We start from the raw sequence: 25222 nt of genomic DNA, 5'->3' as shown, positions 1-25222 counted from the left end.
CTGTCCAGTCTGCTGGTCTGGGCGCTGGGGCCCAGCAGCAGAGACAGGCCAAGGTAATGGCCTGAGACTCTTTCCCCCATCCCTTCTCAACTCCTCCTCTCCTCTACACTCCTCTCCTCCTCCTGGAACTGGGTCTAGGGCTGGGACTGGGGACCAGGACAGGGAACCGGGGGCTGGGACCTGGAACTGGGTCCAAGGCTGGGTCTGGGCTAGAACTAGGGGCTGGGAACTACAGAGGGAAGACATGAGGAACTAATTGGGACCAGGTACTAGAGGAGATACTGGAAGACTATAGCTAGTCACCAGTACCCCTGATAGAACAATACCTGGCCATTGGAGTAGGGAGGCCGTAGATCGGGTGACACAAGGGGAAACCTGAAGGGGGAGCTAGCTGGAGGCACAGAGAGGACACAGGTACGACAGGACAACGAGACAATACACACAAGGAGGCACAACATGACATGGTGCTCAAAGTCCAGGGTGGTCCAGGGGACAGGACTGGGGGTCCAGGCCGGGAGCAGGGGGCGAGCGGGGCAGACAGGAGTCCGGGAGCAGGGGCAGGGCCAAGAGTGGAAAAAGGGGCCGACAGTCACAGGGGAAGGGTCCAGGGGAAGGGTCCAGAGGAAGGGTCCAGGTGAAGGGTCCAGGGGAAGGGTCCAGGGGAAGGGTCCAGGGGAAGGGTCCAGGTGAAGGGTCCAGAGGAAGGGTCCAGGTGAAGGGTCCAGGGGAAGGGTCCAGGGGAAGGGTCCAGGGGAAGGGTCCAAGGGAAGGGTCCAGGGAAGGGTCCAGGGGAAGGGTCCAGGGGAAGGGTCCAGCGGAAGGGTCCAGGGAAGGGTCCAGGGGAAGGGTCCAGAGGAAGGGTCCAGGGAAGGGTCCAGGGGAAGGGTCCAGGGAAGGGTCCAGGGGAAAGGTCCAAGGGAAGGGTCCAGGGAAGGGTCCAGGGGAAGGGTCCAGGGGAAGGGTCCAGGGGAAGGGTCCAGGAAAGGGTCCAGGGGAAGGGTCCAGGGGAAGGGTCCAGAGGAAGGGTCCAGGGAAGGGTCCAGGGAAGGGTCCAGGGGAAGGGTCCAGGGAAGGGTCCAGGGGAAGGGTCCAGGGAAGGGTCCAGAGGAAGGGTCCAGGGGAAGGGTCCAGGGGAAGGGTCCAGGGGAAGGGTCCAGGGGAAGGGTCCAGGTGAAGGGTCCAGAGGAAGGGTCCAGGTGAAGGGTCCAGGGGAAGGGTCCAGGGGAAGGGTCCAGGGGAAGGGTCCAGCGGAAGGGTCCAGGGAAGGGTCCAGGGGAAGGGTCCAGGGGAAGGGTCCAGGGGAAGGGTCCAGCGGAAGGGTCCAGGGAAGGGTCCAGGGGAAGGGTCCAGAGGAAGGGTCCAGGGAAGGGTCCAGGGAAGGGTCCAGGGGAAGGGTCCAGGGAAGGGTCCAGGGGAAGGGTCCAGGGAAGGGTCCAGAGGAAGGGTCCAGGGGAAGGGTCCAGGGGAAGGGTCCAGGGAAGGGTCCAGGGAAAGGGTCCAGGTCGGGAAGAGGGGTTGAGCAGGACGATCCGCAGTCACATACTGATTTTTATTTTTTTTAATGGCTTGGGCTTTGATTGAAATCCTTGCACATGTCGTGTACAATTTGTACTTTCCTTTTGAGAATATCTTTTCGACAGGATCCCGGTGCAACCACACAACACTCTCCATGCCTCTCCCTCTCTGAGGAACTGGACTTCTGAATGCAGACCTCAAACTCCCACGTGTGTCATCCTTTGTGGGCGTCCAGATAAAAAAAAAGGAGCAATCCGCCACTAGTCTCTGTGCACCTTGAGCTGAGCATGCTAAACATCCTCTAGGGGGCCACCACCTGTTGACCACAGCCGGCCTATCAAACACAAGTATTCTAATGATGCCTGATAAAACAATGCAATGATACTTCACAGTAGAGTAGGCCGATCGATAGACAAGGGCTTGGAGACATGGGAGGGCTCTGGACTGCTGTAGAGACTGACCTGACCACACACACACACACACACACACACGCATATGCGTTGTACTTGTGAAACACACGTGGCCATGATGAAAAGCACAAAGGGGCTCATAGTTGTACACACACAGACACACACACACACACACACACACATGTTCAATGTTGCATGCACGTTTCCTCCACAGCTATGGGACTAAAAGCATCCAATCAGGAATTATGTTGTTACTGGGCGGCCCCTTCAGACCCAGTCATCCTCTGACCTCGACATCTCAACCATGGAACCAGGTCATCAAAGCCCCGTCCATGAATGTCCATGTGGATGTCGTAGCATTGCCTCTCTCTCTCCCTCCTATCTTCTAACCAGGTCCAGTGGATGCCCCACTGTCACCAGCAGACCTCCCGAAGTCCGATAGATACCCCCGTGTCTGCTGTGGATGTCGTAGCATGTCCGTAGAATATTCTCTCTCCTATGATGCTTTTAGCCTCTCTCACTCTGTAATGTAATTTAATGTAATGTATTGCTTTATAAATGTTCTTAGCCGGTAGACAAACATACTCCTGGAGCTTGCTCGATCGCCTTGTTGAGAGGGGTCAGGGAATAATTTTTACAGCTCACTTATCTGGCCCCTAGGTGATTACTGTTTTTTTGCTTCCCTCTGGAATATGTAGAGAGTGGGTCGTATGCCCACCTCCCTTGTTCTCTGTAAAGCACATTGTGTTGCCTCTGGGTATGAAATGCACTATACAAATAAAGATTTGATTGATTGATTGATTGATTGAAACAATGCCATACAGCCCTAGATATTGTGTCTAGCTCCTTTAACTGAACTTTGAATTGCACACTAGTCTTAGTGCCCCAGACACCCCTGCTCCCCCGTTTGTTGTGTGTTTGCATGGGTTGTCTCATGGGTGTTGCAGGATACAGGATGTAATGGAATACATTTGATGTAGCTACCAAAAGTAAAAAGGGATTTTCAATGGTTCGCTCGAAAAGGTTAAATCTGGTTTATTTGCAAAAACAGACAATTGCAATCGGACCTCAGGACAAAACACAGGAAAGTGTTTCACCCAAGGAGTAGCTTGGTTTGTGCTTGCACGCTGTTATAAACAATGTTATGGTCGGATATGACTAAGATCTGTTTCTAAGATCTGATTGGCTAACTCATCATTACACGTCATCTTAGTGTCACACATCATCAACAATGGCGGAGAATAGTCAGAGAAAAAGGCGGTAAAATAGCAAACAGGTATGAACAGATAATGCAACAATGGGAGGTCACACTAGGCCAGACAGAAAGTCTGGGTGTATCAGCCCCCTGGAGATATCATCCTGTTATAAATGAGGTTAGCACAGGCAGGGGTCTTGCATGTGAAAAGGTGAAGAATTGCATACAGGAGGTAGAGTGAAACTGTAAAACAAAGGACAAGGCTGAGAATAACAGGCCAGGCCAATAATCTCTGAAAAGCCTAGATTTCTATGACAAGGACAGACATTAATCAAACAACTGCCCACAGAGATCCAGGTAGACCACTTCCGTAGCGCAGGTTTCCTAACGCACAAACTGTTTCACACATCGCAGGTCAGGGCTTTAAAGTGACTTAATGTACCACTTAATGTACCACTGAGAGCAGAACACACAGCACACTCTAATCAATGAACTCTCTCAGACTTTCATCAGTGCTCCTGAGCAGTTATTTACAGTTACCTTTCTCTCTCTAATTTCATTCTCATTTTTATTCACAAATTGGGTTACATTTACACACAGGGCTGTATGATAAGCAGCACTCTCCAAGATGATTCCTCTGACACATAATGACTGTAAGCCTATCGTAGACTAGAAAGGATACGATCCTCATGTGAAAGACATTCATAGTCCAAGATTAGTCTTATTATTCTGTGTCACTGGATCCGCCTCTGCATGTGTTCAGTCTTAGGATCCCACGGGCATATCTGCCTCTTATAGAATGCAATTATATACAGGTTTTACTTTCTCTAAAATACTGATTCTTCCAAAGTATTACCAAGAAACGATAATGTCCTGCACTTTTGGGACGTCTGCCCCCTGACTCTGTCAGACAATTATTCAATGAATGACTCCAAACGACCGGTCGAGAGTAGGACCCACTTACAGTGGCTCCCATAAAAAACAAAAAGCAGACAGGACACTGATTTGTCACGGAGCGGACTTAATGACAGACATCTGTCTCACTCGGCTGGTCCCTGTTCAAGATACCTGAGTGATTGACGAACCTGTGGGAGGTGCCGTTCCAGTAACAGACTGATGGGTGAGTCCCCGTCCACTGCAGAGATGGTGCCAACGACCAACGACCACGTGAGAGGGACGTCCAGCGAGTCGAGAGTCCTGCAGAGAGACAGGGGAACGGTAATCAGTAACATTGACTAAATTAACTGTCATAAATTATGTTCTCTGGTATCTTTAAATGAGAGTACGCCAGCTCTTACGTAATCTGCACTGACCTGACAATTGAGTTACGTAATGGGAATTAAAAAAAATCTCCTAGTTGTAAGCTATAAGCCTACTCAATAGATGTATCAGTGTGAACTATTAACAAGTAATGTTATGACACCTATATTACATCCTGGTGCTTATATGCAAGAAACACAGAGAGGCTGGGTCAATCCTTCCTCAGTCTCTATCTCTCTTCCTCATTGAAAAAGAAGGAGACAAAACATTGTTTGCTTCCTCTTCAGCCTGTGATGGAAACGGTCCAAGCCCTGAGAGAGGCATGTGTCAATGCAGTAGAGACAGTCGTCATGAGTAACAGGCTACGTATCCCCTGAGACCTGTCACCATAAGCGTGACTGCAAAAAACAGAGACACTGGTACACAACTCTGTCAGTGTAGCCCAACTGTATACTGTTTGGGTGTCAATTGTCCGTTTTGAGTTTGTATGTGATGTGTGTAGGCTATGTGTGATGAGTGTGTGGTGTGTGCACGTTGGCCTATGCATGTGTGTGTGTGTGTGTGTGTGTGTGTGTGTGTGTGTGTGTGTGTGTGTGTGTGTGTGTGTGTGTGTGTGTGTGTGTGTAATGTTGACCTGGCCGCTGCGGTGCTGATCTGCCGAGGCTAATGCTGCTGAGATCATTAGCCTACCTGTCAGCGGCTCGCGCAGGCTCCCCGCCAGCCAATCCCAGGATAGCCCTGGCTGTCGTATCACCTACAATGTAATCATGGTAATACTATTGAATAAAGGTAACACGACTTCATATTGCAAAAGCTGCAGGTTCAGACAGACCGACATACAGGACATACAGTACCCCAGATTATGATGATATTTTCTCTGTCTGACACAAGCTGTGGATCGCGATGTGAAATAATTATCAATTAATCGCAAAGCTGTCACTAACATCCAGTGTATCAGTCATTCAGACAAAAGCGCAGCTAGTGTCCTCCTCTTCATCAAATATCAGAGAGCGTCTGTGACATGACGGCAGAGGAACCACGTGTTTACGTAATGGAAAGCCAATCTTTCAATTGAACCCCTCCTCCCCATCTATTTCTACAGGGAACCGAGGCGAAGCGAAATACACGCAACATATTTTTTGCAGGCTCACGGTACTTTTGGAGGTGTTAGTGGTGCATTTGTGAAACAAGAGCGCAACCAGTCAGTCGACAGAGACAGCAGAACCTGTCCACAGTGCGTTGCAGTCAGGGCAGTGAAGAGATGATAACTGGGCTTTTTGGTATCTGACCTCGCCAAACATCTGGCTGACAGAGACGAGACCAAGTGGACTGACTTGATGCGGCTATGTGGTGTTTTGTTGAGGCTACCATTGCAGTAGACTGGCTAGTGTGTGCATAGGATGCATCCTCCCCTGCCGTTTGATGCTGTGCAGATCCACCCTCCTCTGCTCACAGTCATGAACTAACGGGCAATGATTTTGTCCTCGGAAATCCGCCGTGTTCCACTGTTTTCACGTTAGTTCAGTTTGTTTACCGGCTGCACTTCTCCTCCCGGTGCGACACATGCAATTTATAGAGTATATTTTTTATTACCGACCAGCTGAGGTGATATCCTTTATACGCCAGAAGAAAAAAGCACCTCAACTGCGAAGTCTGACAGATAGTGAATATTTTACCACGTGAATGAAAGCGCATAGGACTTGGATATTCCTTATTTTTCTATGATACAATCTTGTCCTGGAGAACTGATTCACTAGAGTTATTATGCAACCGCAAGGACCTCATCAGTATCTGGGTGTTTAAGCCACTGGATAGCTCTTCGTCCAAATCAATGTGGTTTCTTTGGAACATTTTCAGCAAAGGAACGCATATGCTGCAGTGTCTTTGTGGCAAGAGTCTTAAGAAAAACAAGAATCCAAGTGGTAAGCTCACTGCCATTGTGCGTTCTTTCCATTTCGCCTTCAACTGCACTGCGAGTGAGTGAATGAGTAGTAGTGAGTGAGTGTGAGTGTGTGTTATACGTTTGTTTGTTGTATTATGGTGATATATCTGCAATCATATTCAGCGAGCGGATGCAGAGGAGGAGGGGGGGGCAACTTATCCTGTAGAGCTACTATCAGCGAGCGCCAAGCTTAGGGACGCGCAGCTAGCGCACAGTCAGAAAAAGACCCTGCATCACCACAAGCTCCTCTCCCAACTTTTTAAATAGTGCGTTGGCACATGCTATTTAGCACCTTTGATGGTCACAGGGATAAAATTCAGGTACGAAAGCTCGCTGAGCCGCATATCTTACGTGATCTCCCCTAACCAGGTATATAATTCCCAGGCTTGCTGCTGCAGCATTTTCTCCCGCATCACTTTACGATTTAAAACAGGCTATTGGGTAGGCTTCTGACTGGAGGTCGGAGACTGGGTATGAGCTGTCTCGGTATATTGCATAATGTAGACTAATACCCTAATAAGATGATAGTAGCCTAATATCAAGCATGATCAGCTCATGCATCGCGGTCCAAACCCTTCCATCACAGGTGTGTTGTAGCCTATTATTAGCCCAAACGAAATGAGCTGCTTTCATATGCATGAAACATCCACTTCACAGCATTCGGAACTGATTTAAATACACATCAACACTAATGGGACCTGGTTTATGCTACTGTCAGTTCGCCCCTGCTGGACTACTGGCGGCTGCAATTTAGTGCAATAATTCACTTAATAAGAGGCCGGTTTTAGTCTAGGAGAAACGATGTTTCTTTCAACAGGCTGTTGTTACAAATGACGGGGAAATAGCCTAAAGGACGCACAGCATGTCACCTACAATGATACCTCGTGTTGGATCGGGTTGGAGTGTTATAAGTTGATGTGTTTGACACCACCGTTTTCTTTCCTCGACATAGCCACTGCAGTATAGTAGATCACCACACTGGAGATCGGTTGTGTTGCCTTGCTGACGGTGCAAGAACAAACAAATATAAAAGCACAGCCACTTGATTTCTAATCAGGGTGTAGCCTATACAGGCTGAAATAAATGAACAATAGGCTAAACGTTTTTGACATAGCCAGCGCATGGAGAGAGAAGGCGTTGAGGCATAACAAGGCGGTGTGGAAACTCGAGGCCGATTCTACCGCTGCGGACCAGTCAGCACCTTGGACAGCGCTTCAGTAGCTAGCCTCAAGAATTCTGTCTGGAAGGACCTCCTCGCGATTAAACGAGCTGCTGCACACACACACACACACACACACACACACACACACACACACACACACACACACACACACACACACACACACACACACACACACACACACACACAGATATCAACAACTTCTAGAAGTCGTAGCCTACTCCTGGGACGACGTAACCAAATCATCAACTTCCACCCAATCCATCAGAGCAGAGGCAGAACCTTCCAAGGTCTGACATTAACCACCACGTGACACTCGTTAAAAGAGGTGTGCATCTGTCTTGTTTAGCTTTGTTATTAAATTAGGCTACACACTGCGAATATGGCGAGTACAATACTGGATTGTCGGGTTTGATGCAGGCATGAGCAGTGTTTTGACTGATCTGGGGAAAGTATCATTTTAGCATGCTATTTGGACAACTTATGCCAAGTACTGCTTTAATTTGGGTTGCACGGCTCGTGAGACATGTGATGCTTTAACAGGTGGAAATGAAAACTACATATCTGACATAAAGATGTCCACCCTGAAAACTACATATCTGACATAAAGACGTCCATCCTCAAAACTACATATCTGACATAAAGATGTCCGCCCTGAAAACTACATATCTGACATAAAGACGTCCATCCTCCAAACTACATATCTGACATAAAGACGTCCATCTTTAAAACTACATATCTGACATAAAGATGTCTGCCCTGAAAACTACATATCTGACATCCTGAAGCATGATGTATTTCATGCGCTGAGGGAGAGCTGCTGAAGCCATATCAACATGAATGATACATCTCCTGCACACACACACACACACACACACACACACACACACATACACACACACACACACACACACACACACACACACAGACACACACACACACACCTCTGCATCACACAGTCACAGGCTACTAAGCTGATCAGGTTCCAGACCCAGTCACAGAGAGCAGCATCTCTGATAGGGTCGTAACATCACTGCTCAGGGCCTGGGCTGCCGGGGGCTGGGTAGAACTCGGAGCTAGCATCAGTCTCTGTAACCGTAACGTATCTGACATAAAGACGTCCATCCTCAAAACTACATATCTGACATAAAGACGTCCATCTTTAAAACTACATATCTGACATAAAGATGTCCGCCCTGAAAACTACATATCTGACATCCGGAAGCATGATGTATTTCATGCGCTGAGGGAGAGCTGCTGAAGCCATATCAACATGAATGATACATCTCCTGTACACACACACACACACACACACACACACACCACACACACACCACACACACACACACACACACACGACACACACACACACACACACACACAGACACACACACACACACACACACACACACACACACACACACACACACACACACACACACACACACAACTCTGCATCACACAGTCACAGGCTACTAAGCTGATCAGGTTCCAGACCCAGTCACAGAGAGCAGCATCTCTGATAGGGTCGTAACATCGCTGCTTAGGGCCTGGGCTGCCGGGGGCTGGGTAGAACTCGGAGCTAGCATCAGTCTCTGTAACCGTAACAACACAACGTAACTCAGGGAACAGCAAGACACAGCTCTGCTGTCTCGCCAATATCGTTGAGCTCTTCGTCAGTGCAGTCGGAGACATGTGTTTTATGGTATGGATGCACAGGGTTAGGATCTCTCTCTATCTCTCTTTTGTCTCCCTCTATTTCTCTCTGTGCCTTTCTCTCTCTCTCCTTCTCAGGTGTCTCCATCTCTCTCCATCTCGCTGTCTCCTGCTCCATAATACTGTACCGGTCATGAGTTGTAAAGTGTAGATTATTTAGGAGCTTTCTGGTCTGGCAGATGGCACTTGCATTATAGCCTTGTGTCGGCTAATATTTGCCTAGCAGGGGCAAATGGCTCTATTGGCACTGGTGAGTGTGAATGTGTGTGTGTGTGTGTGCGCGCCTGTGTGAGCGTGTGTCTTTGTGTGTGTACACTTGTGTTCTCCCTTGCTGAAAGTGTGAGATAAGCACCGATTTCTTGTTGAAAGAAAACTCATTTGTTCAGTGAAAAAAACAAACTCCACATTGTTGAATGAGAAATCAAGCAAGATCAAACTCTGTGGCCCTCCTTCGTTCCTTTGTTCGTTCCTTTGTTCATTCGTTCCTTTGTTCATTCGTTCGTTCGTTCGTTCGTTCGTTCGTTCCTTCCTTCCTTCCTTCCTTCCTTCCTTCCTTCCTTCCTTCCTTCCTTCCTTCCTTCCTTCCTTCCTTCCTTCCTTCCTTCCTTCCTTCCTTCCTTCCTTCCTTCCTTCCTTCCTTCCTTCCTTCCTTCCTTCCTTCCTTCCTTCCTTCCCTCCCCCTCCTCCCAGTGTTCATACTCCTCTCTCTGTGGCTTGTTTCAGGTAGGTATGGAGGGCCAGATGAGTCCAATACTGTCAGTTGGCCGTTCAAAGCCCTTGTCACTGGTAATGAACAGTATAATAATGTCCTATAGACTTGGAGAACAGAGGGATTGCATCTGTCACGTTGCATTGTCACTATGACAGGAGAACACAGCCATCCCATCTCTTGTCTTGATGACTGAGTTCAGTCAACAGAGTCATAGGCATGTGATGTGCGTCCCTCTGGACAGCGTAGACCCGTCCAGGCCTGTTTGAGCAGATCTGCTCTGCAGTAAATGTGATGTGACAGCCATGTCTGCCTCTTGTCTAAAACATAGCCCTGTACCCTTCTACAGTCCTAACACAAACAGCACATACCAGCAAATACTAACTCAGCCCTTATCCTGTACCTCATTTCTGTACTGAACCCAGCCCATACCAGCCTGTACCCTGTTACTGTCCAAAACACAGCCCATACCATCCTTGTACCCAGTGTCTGTCCCAATCATGTCTGGCACGGATCATATACCAGCATGTACTCAAATACTCTGAACACACAGCCCATAATAGCCTGTACTGTTAGCCGTTAGCCCTTACCCCCATACCTGAAAGAGACCACAATAAGGTATTCCTGTTTACAGTATTTTATGTGCTTTGGTGTTATATGTAATGCAGTTGAAACTGGAATATTTCAGGCTTGCGGTTGTGAATGAGGACAACTGATGCGCTCAAACGTCAGTCAGGTAGTAGGCAGGTGTAGCTAGAGATGGTTGTCTTGGACTTGTTTTGTTTTCTGTCCGTCTGTCTGTTGATCGTACGTGCTCATCTCCGTGCGTATACTGCACCGGTCTGTCTGTCGCCAAACAAGAGTGTTTAGTTAAGAACGCCTGACCCTTCACAGTCTAATGTCCCATCTGTCACGCCAGAGGAAAAAAAACAAAACAAACGCCAAACATAGTGGTCTCCAGATAAACACCAGACTCCGTGGTGACAGGTGCTAGGATGACAAGATGGAAAAGATGAATAGAAAACGGTTTGGACAAGCAAAAAGGTGTGTGTATAACAGACGAACCCGGGCCCTGATGTCGGGGTATCCTTGAGGCACTGTCTCTCTCCTGCTGAACTCGTCAGGATAATGGGGTGGCCGAGTCTGGATTTTGCCCCGAGGCTTCGTGTGGGCCCCGGTGGACAGCGTTCTCAAAGGGGAATGGGACACTCTGACTGAGCACGGGATTTATTCATTAATCCAATGAAGTAAAGACAATATCTGGTCTGAATGACCGGAGATAGAGACTTTCTCCCTTAGGCTGGTGGACCAGGAAGAACTTGATGCAAGGCCACAAAAAAAAACAACGGACTATTAGTAATTCATGACGCTTAGAGAGAACTTGAAAAAGTCACTGACTACCTACCGGTGTGCGTTGGTGTAGTATTCATGTCATGGCCAGAGTGAGGGCCAGACCACAGCGTGTGCTGTGACCAGTTCAGCTTGCAGTACTTTCCCTCGGGCGCTAAACACATTCATCGTGAAGAATTTCAATGTACAGTACCTGTACCTGTACGTGTTACATACAGTATGGCAAATACACTTTCTATTCTATTCTAATATTCAAGGCTATCTGGATCCGTTTTTTCCTGACTTCTGAGGGTGTTGCTCAATCCCTTATACAGATACTATGTTCTTCTCAATGTCTCTAAACACAGTAGATTATCTGATGGGAGGTGTAAATGCATTGTTGTTCATGGTTCCAGTTCAGTACCCCAGACAGCCAAGGTGACATGTACTGCAGCTTGACAAGACCTTCAACACTCCTTAAGAACAGCAGCGGATTCAGAGTCAGCGTGCTGAATGATGCTTTAATAAGCCCTGCTGCGTGTCAAGATGTGCCCCTGTCAAATCAGGTAGAGGCGCTGAAGAATATCCCCTCCCCCTCTAAGACCTCCTTGTGTCTGCTCCAGCAGAGGAGTGGGAGAGAGAGATCCCTCCACCATGGAATAATACGCCATTACATGTGCATTTTAATAGCCCCATGTTGCTGACCGAACTCGAGAATCTACTGTGCGATTGTCGTCCAAGTGATCCATCTCCAATACTCCACAAATCAGGTGTCCTAGCTGGACAGAGAACGGTAGTAACCCAGATATGAACTGTAGGGTAGATTCTTGCGAGCTCCTAGCTCCCCCATCTTGTTTAAATGTGTGCCAGCAGAGGCAAGTCAGGCTCTGGACCACCAGTATAATTAAAGAGGTTGGAGTTGATTCAAACACAAACTCCCACAATTACAGCAACAACAACAACTATAACAGTAAGATTGGCCAGGAATAACATCACGGCATGTTGTTATGGCTTCATAAACAAGCAATTACTGTAAGTTTGGAATTGGCAGCACTGCCAAACAAAAAAATCTCCCTTCAATGGGAGTGCAAAGGAGGCACACTTCTCTCTCTATAGTTCTTTGTGTCCCTTTTGGAGGGATGACTAAAGGGACCAAAATTATCGCCATTATTTTACGGAGGTTGTCAGCCAACTTAGAGCACTGCCAGAACACACACTACTGTTGGTGCAGATAAGATGGCTGACCGTCGGGCCATAACTGACCTTGTCTGTGTGAAGTCGTAGTCATGAGAATACTGTTTATTTGCGTTCTCGGTTATAACGACAGTGCGAGTCTCACATGGTTACGTGCCGGCAGTGGTTGTGACTCATCGTAGGCGCCCATCCTGAATAGACGCTCCTGTGTAAAAAAAAACAAAAAAAAACCTTGTGAACCATTGTTTGGTATTAATCACATTGTACGTGATCATTGACCGTGTCATCACTTTCCTCAGTGAATTAAATTGGGTTATCGGTGTCCTGCTCTTGAGAGATGTGACCTGCGGGGCAATGAGATGCCACCGGGTCTGTCTCTCTCTCCTCACTATGACGGACGATCAAGTTTACATACAAATCAACACAGTGAGGGTGAAAGGAAGAGAGAAAGAGGAAGAGGAAGAGGAAGAGGAAGAGGAAGAGAAGAGAGAGAGAGAGAGAGAGAGAGAGAGAGACAGACAGAGAGACAGGGAAAGAGAGAAAGTGAGAGGAAGAGAGAGACAGAGGAAGAGAGGAGGGAGAGAGACAGACAGAGACAGGGAAAGAGAGAAAGTGAGAGGGAGAGAGAGACAGAGGAAGAGAGGAGGGAGAGAGACAGACAGAGACAGGGAAAGAGAGAAGGTGAGAGGAAGAGAGAGACAGAGGAAGAGAGGAGGGAGAGAGACAGGGAAAGAGAGAAGGGGAGAGGAAGAGAGAGACAGAGGAAGAGAGGAGGGAGAGAGACAGAGAGAGACAGGGAAAGAGAGAAGGTGAGAGGAAGAGAGAGACAGAGAGAGACAGGGAAAGAGAGAAGGTGAGAGGAAGAGAGAGACAGAGGAAGAGAGGAGGGAGAGAGACAGAGAGAGACAGGGAAAGAGAGAAGGTGAGAGGAAGAGAGAGACAGAGGAAGATGTAGGGTAGAGGAGGAGTTCAGATCTTTCTGTACTATATCACAGTCGCTCTGAATATACATGAGGCTGCTTTCTTTCTCTCTCTCCCTCTCTCTCTCTCTTTATCTCTCTTTTTTTCTCTCTCTCTCTCTCTCTCTCTCTCTCTCTCTCTCTCTGTGGCTGCTCCAGATCTGCAGAGGTCTGTACTGCAGGGGGGGGGGGGGGGGGATGGAGGGGTGAGAGCAAAGCCGAGGGGTTAGAGAGGGATGTAGAGAGGAGGTGAGGGGGAGTGAGGAGGTGAGGGGGAGAGGGATGAAGAGAGGAGGTGGAGGGGGAGAGGGATGGAGAGAGGAGGTGGAGGGGGAGAGAGGAGGTGCAGGGGGAGAGGGATGTAGAGAGGAGGTGGAGGGGATAGAGAAGAGATGGAGGGGGGGTGGAGTCTAGAGGGGGAGCGGAGAGCTGTCCTAAAGGGTAATTTGCCTCTGGCCTTGATTGGTGGAGTGGTCACAACGCTGGTCTGAGAGCTGCAGTCTGGCTCTGGACAAGGTTGGATTAGAGGAGAAACAGGTTGAAGAGCTCCAGGCTCAGATGGCTCTCTGGGATCCAGTTATCCCTATCTCTGAAAATCCTCACCGTTTTAGTGAAACAAAACAAAACAAAAAACATTTGCAAAGTCAGCGGTCATCGTGTGTGTGTGTGCGTGTGTGTGTGTGTATGCATGTGTGTGTGCGTGGAGGTGTGTGTGTGTGTGTGTGTATGTGTACAGCCTAGCCTTGCTTTTTGCCAACAGCTTATATACTAAAGTGCAGTTCTTACCTTCAGGGGCGAATTCACTAAAGCAAATTGCGCCCGCTAATTGCACCATTACATTGCGCGTCAGTTGCGCCAGCTATGTGCTCCGTTTTAAAACCCTATTCACTAAAGACATTGCGCTAATAATATCCCAGCGCAAACACGCCCATTCGGTGTTTGCGGCTGAGTGCAATTTGCTGCTGATATAGGAAATGACTATAAATACTGCGCATACAGCGCATACAACTCGAAAGCATATCATTGGACGATGGCAGACAGAAAAAGAAAGATACGATTCTCAGACAGCGAACTTGAAGGCCTCACGGACGAGGTTCAAAAACATGTCTCACAGCTTTCCGCAAAAAATATCACGACTGCAGCAAAAAATCATATTTGGGGTTTAATTTCCCAATCAGTCAGTGCCATTTGTGTGTGTAAACGCGGATACTGCAAACGGAGGTGGAATAATTTGAAAAGACGAACAAAGGAAAAATTGTCATTTTATGTTATGCAAGTTGCAGCACGATGATCTGGCATACTTTTGGGGGAGTGTATAACATTGCCCCACCGGTACGATCTAGGCATCTAAACGGCTTTTCAGGATTCCAAATGTGCACTCAATCACACCGCGCGTCCTGATGTGAGCCCAGTTGTACGCCGCCTCTCCAACGTTGGAAGGATTACGCACGGGAGTCATCATCCATGGCTGAAGATGATACCTGCCGTCACCTATGATACAAAGCAAAATATTTTCAAGACCATTCAAATAAAAAAAATATTGTGTAGGCTATGTTTTTATTTATTTATACCTATATCGGCCCCCAGCCGTTCAATGAACAGCTATAGGGAATGCGCAGTTTCGCGTATAGACTGTTATACGCACAGTTTCATGCTATGTATACTATTATAAATAAGTATTATTCATTGGGGGAGCTTGGACTCGCTGGGGACGGGTGGAGAGACGCATAGTCAACTGAGCCTCCCCAGACGCGACTTCATCCTCCAGTTGGCTGAAGAGCTGCGCGCTCTGGTGTCCAAACAGCTACCACGGTGGTTCTAGTGTTAAATCAAAAAGTGACCTTCTAAATATTCTCTCACGAACAACATGCCTGGCATTGCGATGCCGAATTCGCCTCGCAACAATCACTGCTGCCATGATCAGCGGAAAGGCTGGCCGCGACACACCCCTTGCGCTTAAATACCACCACGTCTCTGAAATCGCAATTAATTTCACTTTAACTGCGTGAGGCAATTTGCGCCGATCTTTGTGAATTGGGCGGGTTTTGCAATAATGTTCATTTGCATAGAAAGGGGAACATTCTCCGCCCATATTACCTAATTTAAATATGAGCTAATAACACCGGCGCAGAGAAACGCAATGACGAACGCAACGCAGTTAACACCGTATTTCACCCTTTGCGAGGGCTTTGTGAATAGCAAACATAATTTTTGACTTATTTGCACAGGCTTTGCATCAGGAAAAGCTGCGCAATCCTTTAGTGAATTCGCCCCTCAGTCTCTACGACTACCACTAATGCACCAATGGGCTTCAGCTATTCAGCTGACATCAGTATGAATACTTGAACAGTTACCAGAGACACCAGTGAGGAAACATCGCTTACTTCTGTGGAACATAATCTTCTATCTGACGAAATTCTCAGAGCAGATGCGATCTTATAAGAGGTTGTTTATTGTCAGCCTTAATTCGTTCCTACATTAGCCGGTTACATCACAAAATCCCCATGCGCAGATCTGGCATTTTAATTACTGCTAAAGACAACGGAGTGATCAACACAGTTTAATTCCTGCTTCATATCTCGGGGTTTGATCTGGTATGGAACCAGGCATAGACACCGTTTCATAATACGGATGTGCATTTCTAGAGGTAGAACAGAACTCATGATTGTCATCTCTCTACGGTGTTTCTGTGTGTGTCCCTGGCTCCGGCAGTGTGACAGTACAGTGACAGTACGGTACAGTAGCAGTGTTTAGAAGTGTAGAAGTGGTTTCTAACCTCTGCATTGCTGCCTGTGTAGAAGCTGGAGGTACGTACCTCCATTGAGTCGGGACTCTCTATTGGCTTCCAGGCAATTTGCCTGGGAGCTGGTCTGCAAGGGATAGTCACCGGCTTCTAGTGGCTCAGTGATCTGAGCTGGACCACATGTGACCGCTTCAATGGCTGGCGGAATGACAGCCAAGGGACACTGAGTGATTGTAACTTGTCCAGAGTTCTAGATTGCTTGAAGTAACTCACTTACTTGAGGTGTCTTTAAAGTGAAGGCATGACAGTAATGTCTCACTCTCCATCTAAAATATGTAAAATATATCGCTGGGAATAATCTCTTTGGATCTGAAATAAACAGTTCTCAAAAGTTGTCTCTTGGCTCAACTTGCCCCCGATGAGGAGTCTTGTCTGGGACAGGTCTGAGGCAGGACTGGGGGGTAGGACTGGAGTAGGTCTGGGGTAGGTCTGGGGCAGGTCTGGGGCAGGTCTGGGGTAGGACTGGGGAAGGTGTGGGGTAGAACTAGCATAGGACTGGAGTAGGTCTGGGGTAGGTCTGGGGCAGGTCTGGGGCAGGTCTGGGGCAGGTCTGGGGCAGGTCTGGGGTAGGACTGGGGCGGACTGGGCCCTTTTCTCTGCTTAGAGATTTCAGGTGTACCAACATTCACAGAAGCATATCTTCTTCAAATATTTGCAGATTTCAATGCATGGCATACAATTTCAAAGCTTACATGTACACCTTCATAATCTGTAACAAACAGAAAAAAATACCTTGCCCTCCTTAAGGCCAAACCACCAGTGGCTGCCACAACAGATGCAAGAATCATGAGGCCTTGAAAAAGAAAAATTCACTTTGGATGTTAACAACTGTTTGTATTATATTTTATGCTATTTTATAATAATAATAATAATAATAATAATAATAATAATAATAATAATAATAATAATAACAATGATAATACTACTAATAATAATACTACTAATAATACTTATTATATAGTATATATAATACAATAATAATAATAATAATACTAATAATACATATCATTCTTCTTCTTCTTCTTCTTCTTCTTATTATTATTATTACTAGTATTTTTGTTTTATTTTATTATTATAAAATAATTATTATTATTATTAATTCATTATATATATATATATATATATATATATGTATATTGGTCGGGTTGGGTTAGGGTAAGGGTAAGAGAGTAGACTTAGGCTAGGCCTAGGGGGGGCAGGTTGGGATTAGTGCTAGGGATAGGGGGATGGTTAGGGTTAGAGAGTGAGCTTGGGGTGAGTTTAGGGAGGGTCGGGTTAGGGTTAGTGCTGGGGGTAGGGAGAAGGTTAGGGTGAGAGAGGGGGTTGGGATTTGGGCTGGGGTAGGGGTTGGGGTTAGGATTAGACTATTGAGCTAGTGTGTGTCTTAATGCACTAAGGGTTTGAGGCCCAGTATGCCAGGTATGAGAGGATGAGATGATGAGGTCTAGTATGCCAGGTATGAAGGTATGAGAGGACGAGGTCTAGTATGCCAGGTATGAGGGTATGACTATGAAGTCCAGCGTGCCACAGAGTGGGAACACATCCCTACTGACTAATACAAATGTTCAACTTGATTGGCTCCTTTGATTCGCTGTCCTGTGATTCCTGTAGGAGAGTACTGTATGCTATAGGCCTAAATGCTGGCCTGACTCCATAGTATTGTAATATACTGTAGCCCAGTCCCAGGACCCCCTATGGTTGGCTGTCCTGTCTAATCCAGCCTCCATGAATCATCTCATAATTTGGCACATCCTCTGGCCCCAATACTGAGATGTATGAGTCACACACACACACACACACACACACACACATGAACATACACACACACGCACACACACACATGAGCATACACACACACACACACACACACACACACACACACACACATAAGCATACACTCACACACACACACACACACACACATGAGCATACACACACACACACCCACACACACACATAAGCATACACACACACACACACACACACGAGCATACACCCATCCCCCCCCCCCCCCCCCCCCCCCCCCACACACACATACACACCCGCAAGGAGGTGTTCAGATTTGTTATGGTGCAGAGGTGCGGGCGTGTATGTAGCCTGGCTCTGAGTAGGTTCTCTCTGACAACTCACATGGACTTTGGAGTTGCAGTTGTGCTCCAGGGCTGAGGGTCACAGATGTGACGGGGCTGAGGGTCACAGATGTGACGGGGCTGAGGGTCACAGATGTGACGGGGCTGAGGGTCACAGATGTGACGGGGCTGAGGGTCACAGATGTACTGTCCTGGGAGTCGGGGCGATCATCCCTCCTCAACTGTGTATCATCCCTCCTCAACTGTGCATCATCCCTCCTCAACTGTGCATCATCCCTCCTCATCTGTGGAGGTCACGTCCTAAGCATTGACACGTTTGGTGATCAAAATAATGTTAATGCTAATAAGAGGGGAAGTGAAGTCTGTTTGAGGGTTGAGGGTGTTCTAGGTGAGTCAGGGGCTTTTCTCTCCACAGGGGGGCACAGCTTGTTACGTGTGTGTGTGTGTGTGTGTGTGTGTGTGTGTGTGTGTGTGTGGAGGTAGGGGAGGGGGTAGGGCTATGCAGGCCAGGGTTGCACAGCCAGGCTCGATGGCTAGACTTTAAAAGGCTCCTCAAAGGGCCCTCTTTTGGGAGGGGAGGGCTGAGGGAGCCGCTGGTCCGGCCCGGTCCGTTCAGGCTTATGAACTCGGCCTGAAGTGCTACTTTGGTTGATTGGTTGATCCTTTCCCTTCTCTTATCTTCCTCTTCACTCTGCCCTCCCAACTAAACACCCAATCCAATCCAATTCGATTCGCTTTGTTAGCATGACAAATTGTTCATCTGTGTTTCCAAAGCTTTTGGTACATTAAAATGTATATCGATTGAAAATAAATAAATAATATAAATAAAATTCAGCAATAGTAATTAACAGTGAAGATTTGCTCAGTAAATGGACATTAACACAGTAACAGATGTGTGTGTATGTTTGTGTGTAGATGTGTGTGTGTGTGTATATGTGTGTGTGTGTGTGTGTGTGTGTGTGTGTGTGTGTGTGTGTGCGTGTGTGTGTGTGTGTATGCGTGTGTGTATGCGTGTGTGTGTGCGTGGAGGTGAGAGAGAGAGAATATACAGTATATCTGTGTGCTGTGCCGTGTGTCAATATGTGCATGTGCTGTGTGTGTCCAGGTCACTCACTGTCCCTCAGGTGGTGGCATGCTGATACGCATATAGCAGCCATACATGCCCTGTCTCCTCCTTGAAGTATTTTTAGTTTTGAGAGGTCATTGAGCTCTTTGACGTCTGGAATTACATAGTTGAACTTGTTAAAGTAGATGTTCCTTATTTCAATTAATTAATTACAGTGTAGGAGGAAGTGCAAGTCTGTCTACCTCACCTCAGTCCTCTCTCTCTCTCAACCCTCTACTCCACTCCCTCCACCTTCTCAACATTCAGGAGGTTCATGTTTGTCCTCCTTTAGATGAAAGAATGATGTCGCCACTTAACATTTTAGTCCTCACCTCTTGCCACATCATACCATTGTTATCAGTATTATATGACCAGCCCTTCCCAGAGGACAGGCCGTGCTGGAGAATCACAGAACGGTAAACGCCCCCCCCCCCCCCGTCAACAGATCGCGCGACAATAACATTTGCCTGTTAACACACCCCCCCCCCCCCCCCCCCCCCTCTACAAAATGAAAACATTGTTGTTATACATACAGAGGGTTCGGACTCCAGGGCTGTTTTTTCGTCCCAGCACGCCGCTGCCAGAGGACATGAAATTGTCGGGCCGGAGGCACGATAGGAGAGACAAGACTCTAGAAGTGTTCAGTATACTTCATTTTACCCCAGAGTAATTGTGATAGTGTGTGTGTGTGTGGTGTGTGTGTGTGTGTGTGTGTGTGTGTGTGTGTGTGTCAGCGGTTCCCCAAGTCTGAAGCCGGTGTTTGACTGCCGCTGCTCTCTCTGTGTGAAGTTAGCCTCATTGTGTGAAGTTAGCCTCATTGTGTGAAGTTAGCCTCATTGTGTGAAGTTAGCCTCATTGTGTGAAGTTAACCTCATTGTGTGAAGTTAGCCTCTGTGTGAAGTTAGCCTCATTGTGTGAAGTTAACCTCATTGTGTGAAGTTAGCCTCTCTGTGTGAAGTTAACCTAGCCTCTACTAGCTTCAAAAAGCTGCTGGGTGCTAGCCACTACCTTTCATCTGTCCAAGGCATTTACTGTGTCTCCCACTCTCTCCTCCTCCCTCTCGCCGTCTCTCTCTCCCTCACCAAGCCTCCTGTGTTCTCTCAGACATGTCTGCTCTGTTCTTTCCTCCTGCTACAAGGCTCTGGTAATGCCTCTACTCTCCTCTCCAATTTTTTATATTTTGGATCTGGTCCAAAGTGGTGTTGTTTCTGCTTTGGTTGTTACGATATGCTTCTATACTGTAGAAAGTGGCAGTAAGGGTCTTCTCTCATATTTTGCTGACAATTTGCTCTTAGTTACGTTCAGCTGTACAAACGCATCCCCTTTGCTCTGATGCTGTGTTGACCTCGTTAGGCTTGGTCTATCTGTGGCCCTAGTTTGACCTGGCCTAACTATGGCCCTGGTCTGGTTTATCTATGGTCTTGTTTCTATCTGGTCTGGTCTATCTGTGGTTCTGATCTGGCCTGGTCTATCTGTGGCCCTGGCCTGACCTGGTCTATCTATGGCCCTGGTCTGGTCTGGTCTGGTCTATCTGTGGCCCTGGCCTGACCTGGTCTATCTATGGCCCTGGCCTGACCTGGTCTATCTATGGCCCTGGTCTGGTCTATCTGTGGCCCTGGTCCGGTCTGGTCTGGTCTGGTCTATCTGTGGCCCTGGTCTGGTCTGGTCTGGCCTGGTCTATCTATGGTCCTGGTCTGGTCTATCTGTGGCCCTGGTCTGGTCTATCTGTGGCCCTGTTCTGGTCTGGTCTGGCCTGGTCTATCTATGACCCTGGTCTGGTCTATCTATTTTCCTGGTCTGGTCTATCTGTGGACCTGGTCTGGTCTGGTCTGGCCTGGTCTATCTATGGTCCTGGTCTGGTCTATCTGTGGACCTGGTCTGGTCTGGTCTGGCCTGGTCTATCTATGGTCCTGGTCTGGTCTATCTGTGGCCCTGGCCAGACCTGGCAGCCAGGGAGAGGAGGAGGGGAGAGGAGGAGAGGAGGAAGGGAGAGGAGGAGAGGAGAGGAGAAAGAGAAGGCTCTCCGGTCTCCAAACGGAGTCCGGTCCATTAGCGGGGGAGCCAGGATGGGCAACCTCGGCCTCATGCCTCCACATACAGCCGGAGGCTCCATCTCAATCTCTATCTCCCTGACCTGCTCCTGAGGAGGGCCGGCTAGCAGCTATAATGCTCCCAGCCCTCTAGGACATACCTACACGAGTTCTCCGGCCGTTCTATTAGAAGGGCCCCCACATCAATGTTTTACCTTTTAATGGTGTTGTGTTTCAACAACAGGTGCATGTACCTCCGTAGTAAGCCTTTCTCACTTTCTCTCTCTCTCTCTCTCTCTCTCTCTCTCCCTCTTACTGTGCCTGTCTCTCACTCACGCACACACACACACACACACACGCACGCACACACGCGCGCACACACACACACACACACACACACACACACACACACACACACACACACACACACAGACACACGCTTTCTCTCTCTTCTCTGCCTGCCTCACAAAATCTGTCTCTGCAACTCTCTCTCTCTCTCTCTCTCTCTCTCCTTGTCTCCCATACTGTAGACACATTCACTTCCCTACTATCGCTTGATCTTTTTCTTGTCTTGTTCATTGTCTTGCTCTCTCTCTCTCTCTCTCTCTCTCTCTGTCTGTCTGTCTGTCTCCCCTTCCCCTCTGTCCAGGCTGTATCAGTGTTGTTGGAGGTTGTGCGCTAGCTAGCTTATGCTGTGTAGATTTTTGCTGCAGTGCAGCAGGCAGTATTGTAATGCTGCCTACTGTATATCTCTCTCCCTCTCCCTCTCTCTATCTCTCTTTTTACCCCTCTATCTCTCTCCCTCTCTCCCCCTCTCTCTTTCTCTCCCTCTCTCCTTTCCTCTCTCTCTCTCTCTCTCTCTCTCTGCCTGTTTGCTTTTCCACAGCTGCTTTTAGGAGCAGTGGAACACTTCCAGACAGGTTTGTTTAAAAACAAAAATGGCATTAGCCCCAGAGCTTCCGTTGATCCGTACCCCCAGCACATTGGGGCCCTCCATGTCTGACCGGACCCACACACACACACACACACACACACACACACACACACACACACACACACCCTCCAAGGACTTAATCCGTTCTTGCCAGGTATTGTGGTGATAAAGCAGCAACACATCAAACACAACGGCTTTGAGCGTCTCTTCCCCTGGGTGACGTGTGCTGGTGTCGGTCTCGGAGAGATCTGGTCCCATCGACTGGCAATGTGTGCTAGACTCGCATCCTCTATCAGAGAGAGAGAAAACGAGAGATAGATAGAGAGGGGGTGGGGTGGGTAATATCTACTAGCCTGGGGTCAGTTGTTTCAGTAGGACAGGATGCACTGGAGACAACCAGGCATCTGCACAGATCATCACAGCACCACCACCTGCCTAGGAGGGGCGGAGCGCCTGCTTCCAGAGGGTCTAGTCCCCCAGCCAGAGACCCCCAGAGACCCCCACCCTCCAGTCATGTACGTACCTCGCAAAATAACCTGTTGCTGATGCAAGGGATGGCTGACTGCTTCAACTTACATAAGCTAGTGTCCAGGGTCAGACATCCACATTAAGCCTGGACTATAAAACAATAGAACAACAACACAACGCCTGCAATTCTGCAACAACCACACCACCGGTCTAGACCAGACTGCACTAGACCCCATGGGCGAATTTATAGGGGGGGGCAAGGGGCAAGTGCCCCCCCTGATTGACCAGCCCAACTCTGCTCAAATTCTTAAAAAAAAAAAGAAAGATATTTTTTAAAATATTTTTTTTACTAATTAACACAATTATTAAATACATAATTGTGGTTTGTACCAGTTTGTGTTAGGTCATCATTCATTTTAAAAGTGTATTTATAACTTAAACTAGGCTACCTTAAAAAAAAAAAAAAATCATAATCCAAGAATGTCACAACTCGTCCGTCGACCTCAAATATTTCCGGTTTGATCTGTTTCCGCAAAAAAATGAGATCTGACTTTACTGCTCAGTGCTCAACAAGCTATAACTAGCAAAAAAATTAGATCTGACTTTACTGCTCAGTGCTCAACAAGCTACAACTAGCCAACCTGCTCACAATGGCGAAATGAGCTATATAAATAATTGGCCACTTATTCATAACAAAAAAAATAAATGGCAATGCTAATGAAGAAGCTACCACTCGAAATGACACCGCAGCAGGTGCAATCAAATGCAGAAGTGCTCCAGAGGCTATCGAAGCTAGCACTAGCACTAGCAACATCACCATCGGCGAGGAAGCTAGCACCAGCAGGCAGTTGCAGTTTGATGTTGTGATGTTGGGTATGGCCTAGTGCTCGGTCATAACATCATATTGACATGCTCGTGGTGTCTAGATGAAGTTTGATGCGTTGTGCATATTGAATTGTCATACGGATTTCTTATTAGCATACTGTTCACAACTGGCATTCTTTGTAAATAGATGGACGGGAGAACTGTTTTTTTTTTTTCTCACGTCAAAATGTTGCCCCCCCTACTCTCAGTGGGTAAAATCGCCTATGCTAGACCCCAACTGACCACACCAGATGACCAGTAGATGTGACTGCGCAGTTTCCTCTAATGACGTTAGTGATAACTCTATCACGTTCATAAAGCCATTTGCCATGGTACTCAGAGGTTATCTGCTCCCGCTAGAGATTGTCAATGCTATTTGTGTTCTACTGTTATCTGTATGCTAGAGAGCTCTGGTACTAGAGAGGCTGTGTTATAGGGCACAAGAGGAGGTGAAGAGGGCGTGTTGGTACATGCCTGTGTGTGTGTGTGTATGTGTGTGTTCGTGTGTGTGTGGGGGGGCGGAGTGGGGGTTGAGGTTAAAAGGCCATGTTGGCCCGTGAGGGGTGACAAGTCAGCCGTAGCCACATCTAGTCTTAGAATGATCAATTCCACCTTTAAACTCAAAGACAATTAGTTATCTCTCTGGAGCCATGGAGACGGACTCGTTTGTTAGGATCATGGAGCGTCGTTTGCGTAGGGTGTGGAGGGATAACCTGCTGCATGGTGAGTCCACAACAGACTGAGAGAAACCAGAGACTGATGAGTGACCAGAGAGACCAGAGAGAGACCAGAGATCAGAGATATCAGAGAGAGTTCAGAGAGAGACCAGAGAGATCAGAGAGATTAGAGATACAGTATCAGAGAGAGTTCAGAGAGAGACCAGAGAGATCAGAGATACAGTATCAGAGAGAGACCAGAGAGAGACCAGAGAGAGACAAGAGAGAGAACAGAGATAGACCAGAGAGAGACAAGAGAGATCAGAGATGAGAGAGACCAGCGAGGCCAGAGAGACTAGAGAGATCAGAGAAAGACCAGAGAGAACAGGGAGAGACTAGAGAGGCCAGGTAGAGAGCATCGAGAGAGAGGATAGAGAGGCCAGAGAGATCAGATATATCAGAGAGAGTTCAGAGAGAGACCAGATAGATCAGAGAGATCAGAGACACAGTATCAGAGAGAGACCAGAGAGATCAGAGATACAGTATCAGAGAGAGATCATAGAGAGACCATAGAGAGACCAGAGAGAGACAAGAGAGATCAGAGATGAGAAAGACCAGCAAGGCCAGAGAGAACAGAGAGAGACTAGAGAGGCCAGGTAGAGAGCATCGAGAGAGAGGATAGAGAGGCCAGAGCAATGCTAGAGAGAGATCAGAGAGACAGAGAAAGAGAGAGAGAGAGAGATAGAAAGAGAGAGAGAGAGAGAGAGAGACGGAGAGAGAGAAAGAGAGAGAGAGAGAGAGAGAGAGAGAGAGAGAAAGAGAGAGAGAGAGAGAGAGAAAGCATGCATGTCCTGTATCCTGCA

General features: G+C 47.7%; 1 protein-coding gene across 1 annotated transcript in view; it reads left to right on the top strand.

Annotated features, from left to right (window-relative positions):
• Positions 1-6083: 6083 nt before the first annotated feature.
• The window catches only part of fgf14 (fibroblast growth factor 14), a gene marked incomplete at its 3' end in the record, with an annotated part of 149405 nt that continues 130266 nt past the window's right edge, over positions 6084-25222 (top strand). The window contains exon 1 of the mRNA XM_084451488.1: positions 6084-6302. Coding sequence (XP_084307614.1) covers positions 6212-6302 — 91 coding nt within the window. The 5' untranslated portion in view covers positions 6084-6211. The remainder of the gene's footprint in view (positions 6303-25222) is intronic.

The sequence above is a fragment of the Borostomias antarcticus genome, assembly GCF_949987555.1.
Source record: "Borostomias antarcticus genome assembly, chromosome: 17".
Classification (NCBI taxonomy): domain Eukaryota; kingdom Metazoa; phylum Chordata; class Actinopteri; order Stomiiformes; family Stomiidae; genus Borostomias; species Borostomias antarcticus.
Note: the sequence above shows the minus strand (reverse complement) of the source record. Positions and strands in the feature narration are given on the sequence as shown.